The sequence below is a fragment of the Homarus americanus genome, unplaced genomic scaffold (genome assembly GCF_018991925.1).
Source record: "Homarus americanus isolate GMGI-L3 unplaced genomic scaffold, GMGI_Hamer_2.0 scaffold48016, whole genome shotgun sequence".
In the NCBI taxonomy this organism is placed as follows: Eukaryota; Metazoa; Arthropoda; class Malacostraca; order Decapoda; family Nephropidae; genus Homarus; species Homarus americanus.
The window spans coordinates 2673755-2678866 of NW_024755055.1; the positions used below are offsets into that span (position 1 = coordinate 2673755).

At 47.6% G+C, this 5112-nt stretch overlaps 1 protein-coding gene across 1 annotated transcript; it reads right to left on the reverse strand.

Annotated features, from left to right (window-relative positions):
* Positions 1-3509: 3509 nt before the first annotated feature.
* LOC121856201 (keratin-associated protein 10-9-like) lies at positions 3510-4484 on the reverse strand. The gene has a single exon (XM_042351547.1). It carries the CDS (start codon positions 4482-4484, stop codon positions 3510-3512), a length of 975 nt encoding a protein of 324 aa, XP_042207481.1.
* Between the last annotated feature and the right edge of the window lie 628 nt (positions 4485-5112).

A 5112-nucleotide genomic window follows, 5' to 3' on the forward strand; every position in this document is an offset into this window, starting at 1 on the left:
CACAGTACAATACAGTACTGTACAGTACAGTTCAAAACAGTACAGTACTGTACTGTTTTATTGTACTGCACTTCACTGTACTCTGTTGTACGGTACAGTGATGGTACAGTACTGTACTGAACCGTACAGTAAGGTAGGAAGGACGGGCCCCACATGAGCCTCAGCCTTCGTCGGCATCGCATCATTTCCACTTCAACCAGGAATCGATCTCGGGGCGCCCTCGCTGGATGACGGAGCCTAGCCCGCCCCGCCCCGCCCCGACCTGCCCCGCGCTGCTCCGGGACGACGCGCCAGGCCCAGGGACCCCGAGATGTTATGAAACATCATTAGATGGTTTAGTGAGGCCGTGGTGCGTAGGAGCCCACACGTGGCCACGCACGCCTTGGGAGGTGTGGATTACTGGACCTTTAACACCACTGCAGTGATGTCATTATGTCATGGAAGTAACACATAACCAAAACCAACCTAACTTACCACAAAATAATCTTCATATTCGTAAAAAAATTAATGATAATAATAAACCATCTTACATACAAAAAAATATTACCCAAAACTTTGTATTAATATAACTCATCGAACATAATAAAAAAATAGCCTAATACCCGAGAAAATTACTACGTTAACGAAACTATTATATATACCTGTCTGCTATTTCATTTCTTCCTATTATTTTACCCTCGACTTTTGCTAGTTTATTCAATACAAACAAACATGGTGGTGATGTAGGCAAGAAACTAACCAATATTAACCTAGACATTACATAAAGTCAACCAAGACCGTAAGTAATAATCTAACACGTAACGACTCAAGGGTAGTACAGTTAGTTTAGTTATAACGAGGCTGAATTAGGTCTGATTGTTAGGTTAGCAATGTTAGATTAGTTTAATTAGTTTTGATTTTTTTATGGTTAGTTAGGTTATGATAAGTTTGATTAAATTGCTTAGTTAAGTCAGGTTAAGTTTGTTAGATTAGTTTGTCAGGTTAAGCTTGTTAGATGAGGTTGTTATGTTAACCTAACCTAACCTAACCTAATCAAACATAACCTAGAATATAGTTATTAAAAACATTTGTGTTAATAATTGTTACTACCAGAGCAGGTCGTCACTATAGGCTCAAAGGAACACTCAAGTAACGCTTATAACGGAGCAGAGTTTTTCTTCACTACGCTATATTATTTACTATATTAACCTGTATATGGTTCACTATACAGTATTATTCACTATATTGTTCACTATACGACAGAAATGATACGTAATGACAGACAATTTAGTACACAAGACAATCACCTCTACTTACTTTACACTTTTCACTTTTAACAGTACACTTAACGTTACTTAAAGGAGTTTTACACTTACTTCACTTCTTCACGGTGTATTTAACTGTTTCTTACCGTAGAGAATAATGAAGGATGCGAGAAAATGGCAAAAAATAAAGACACAAATTGGTACTTCGGCTTCACTTACCCTTATCGAAATGACCGCCAGGAAGTCAGCCGACGCGGGTCTAACTTTTTAATAACTCCGCCTAAAATATTAAATAAGCTAAAATAATCTAATATAACCAAACTAAGTTTATACAATAATCAGATTGATTTATTTACTTAAGTTATATTGTATTACGATTGGTTATTTTAAAATCATATATTACTAATTATATAGCCCTGTAGACTCTTGATTCCCACTATTTGCTCGTCTTCCTCAAAAACTTAATACTTCTGAAATAATTCTCAACATACCATATGAGAATAATGAATGACGCTAGAAAATTACAAAAGAAGACGACACGATTATGGACATCTGCGTCATAACCTCATGGAAATAACCAAAAAATTAGTTCCTGACTCAGCTGGTGGAGGGATCAAACTTTAAAAATAAAAAATATTAAATAAATTAAATTAATCTAATATAACCTAACTAAATTTATCTAATAATCTTAATTTATTGTCTAATCAGGTCATTTATAATATGAGGATTAATTTTAATAAATCAGTTATTATTTAGCCCCGTAGATACTTCTTCCCCAATTGTTCGTCTCCTGCACAAAATATTAACATTTCTGAAATAATTATGAAAACCTCACAAAAAAAAACAGCAACAAAATACGAAAATTACACCTTATCATCTAGTAAGTTGTTCCTTGGGCTATAAAGTTGGGTAGGCTTCTTGGTTAGGTTGGTGAGGTCTTCTAACAACAATTCTACCACTTGTTTAACTTATCAACTAAGGTTAAGTTTAATTTACAAATAACCACGTATTAACACATTTCCCAAAACTACGACATGTGGCAGGTACTAGGCATGTTGGCAGTACCAGGCATGTTGGCAGGTACTAGGCATGTTAACAGGTACCAGGCATGTTGGCAGGTACTAGGCATGTTGGCAGGTACTAGGCATGTTGACAGGTACTAGGCATGTTGACAGGTACTAGGCAGTTGGGAGGTACTAGGCATGTTGACAGGTACTAGGCATGTTGGCAGGTACTAGGCATGTTGACAGGTACTTGTGTGCTGATGGTACCAGGCATGTTGACAGGTACTAGGCATGTTGGCAGGTACTCAGGCATGTTGGCAGGCATCAGGCACCAGGCATGCTGGCAGGCAATGGCATGCTGGCCGGCACCAGGCATGCTGGCAGCACCAGGCATGCCGACAGGCACTAGCATGCCTGGCAGCGCACCAGCATGCTGGGAGAGGCACCAGGCATGTGAGCAGGCACCAGGCATGCTGGCGCAGGCGCACCAGGCATGCTGGCACACCAGGCATGCTGCAGGCACCAGCATGCTGGCGGCACCAGGCATGCCGGCAGGGCACCAGCATGCCAGACAGGCACCAGGCATGCTGGCAGGCGAACCAGGCATGCCTGGCGGCACCAGGCACGCTGAGAGCACCAGGCATGCTGGCAGGCACCTGCGGGCGTTACAGGCACCAGGGATGCTGGCAGGCACCAGGCATGCTGGCAGATCAAACCAGCACATGTTAACATACACGTCATTATACAATCAGTTAATGCATATAGGCACGGTACACGTCATATACCCGTCGGTTAAGGCAATCGGCATGTTGGCGAACCGGCATGCTGGCAGCGAACCGGCGGCGTTGGCAGGTACCCAGGCGCTGACAAGGCACTCAGGCGGCGCTGGTGGCGCAACAGGCATGTTGGCAGGCACCAGGCATGCCGGCAGGCACCAGTGGCGTTGACAGGTACCAGGCATGTTGGCAGGCAACAGTGCATGCTGGCAGCACAGCATGCTGGCAGGTGCACCGCATGTTGGCAGGAACCGGCATGCTGGCAGGGTGCATTGCGCGGCGGGCAGTACCAGGCGCATGTTGGCAGGCACCAGGCGTTGGTAAGTGGCACCAGGCATGTTGGCAGTGCGCACAGGCATGCGTGACAGGCATGCTGGCAGGTACCAGGCATGCTGGCAGCAGTACTCAGGCAATGTGCTGACAGGCACCTCGGGCGCTGACAGGCACTAGGCATGCTGGCAGCAGTACCCAGGCGCTGGCAGGCACTAGGCATGTTGGCAGGCACGGTAGCCGCTGATGGCACCAGGGCATGCTGGGCACCAGGCATGCTGGCAGGTACCAGGCATGCTGGAAGGCGTGGCATGCGTTGCAGGCACCAGGCATGCTGGCAGGTACTCAGGCATGCTGACAGGCACCAGGCTGTTGGCAGGTACCAGGCATGCTGGCAGGCACCAGGCATGCTGGCAGGCATCGGCGCTGGATTGCAGGTACCAGGCATGTTGGCAGCAATGAAGGGCATGCTGGACAGGTACCAGCAAGCGCAGGTACCAGGCATGCTGGCAGGTACCAGGCATGCCGTGGCAGGTACCGGCATGTTGACAGGCAATGCATGCTGGCAGGTACCAAGCATGTTGGCAGGCACCGGCATGCTGGCAGCACTGCATGCTGGCAGGCACCAGCAGCTGGCGGCACCAGGCATACTGACGATGTAAGTGGCGGCTGGCAACAGGCATGCGATTGCAGGCACCAGGCGCTGCCGGATTGGCGTTAGACCAGGGACACGATGCGCACCAGGGCATGCTGGCAAGGCACCAGGCATGCTGACAGGCACCAGGCATGCTGGAATACCAGGCATGCTGGCAGGCACCAGCACGTTGGCGGCACCAGGCGCATGGCGGCGGCACCAGGCATGCCGACAGGCACCAGGCATGCTGGCAGGCAACAGGCATGCTGGCAGGCAAGCTATGCGGACGCTGGCGGGCACCAGGCATGCTGGCGCGCGGCACAGGCATGCCGATGGCGTACCAGGCATGCTGGCAGGCACCAGGCACGCTGGCAGGCACCGGCATGCTGGCAGGCACCAGGCATACTAGGCGGCACCAGGGCATGCTGAGCGGCACCAGGCATGTTGGCAGGCACCAGGCATGCCGGGCAGGTACCAGGCATGCTGACAGGCACCAGCACGCTGCAGCGGCAAGTACGCTGGCAGGTACCAGGACATGCTGGCAGGTACCAGGCATGTTGGCAGGTACTGGAGAGAGAGAGAGAGAGAGACGTTATATAACACAAACTCTCCTCCTTGCACCAATAGGCTAAAATTTGTTCAATTACGGCCGTCTCAGGTTCGGGATGCTCTACACGAGGTATTTATGTATGTCTGTGTATGTCTGTGTATGTCTGTGTCTGTGTATGTCTGTGTCCGTGTGTGTCTGTGTGTGTCCGTGTGTTATGTCTGTGTCTGTTCGTCTGTGTATGTCTGTGTCTGTCCGTGTCCGTCCGTGTGTGTATGTAAGGAAGGTGGCAGAGTTAGCAAAGCAATACATACATACATATATACACAGCCTGTACAGATATTTAGAAAATACACAGCTTAACACATACTAATTAACCTACATATATATATACACATACAAAACATACATACATCTCTGACTGTACATAAGGTAGAATCACTGTTTATTTACCACGTTATATTGACTTATTATCACACTCATGAGGAAAATTATTCTAATTTTGACTTTATTCATTGTCTGTTTTGAATACACAGGATATAGTGTTTGGCTATAGTGTTTGGCTACTGAGTCATGGTAGTATGAGTGTGTACTGTAGGGTCTGGCAGTGTTGTGATGGTGTAGTCGTGTGTGGCTA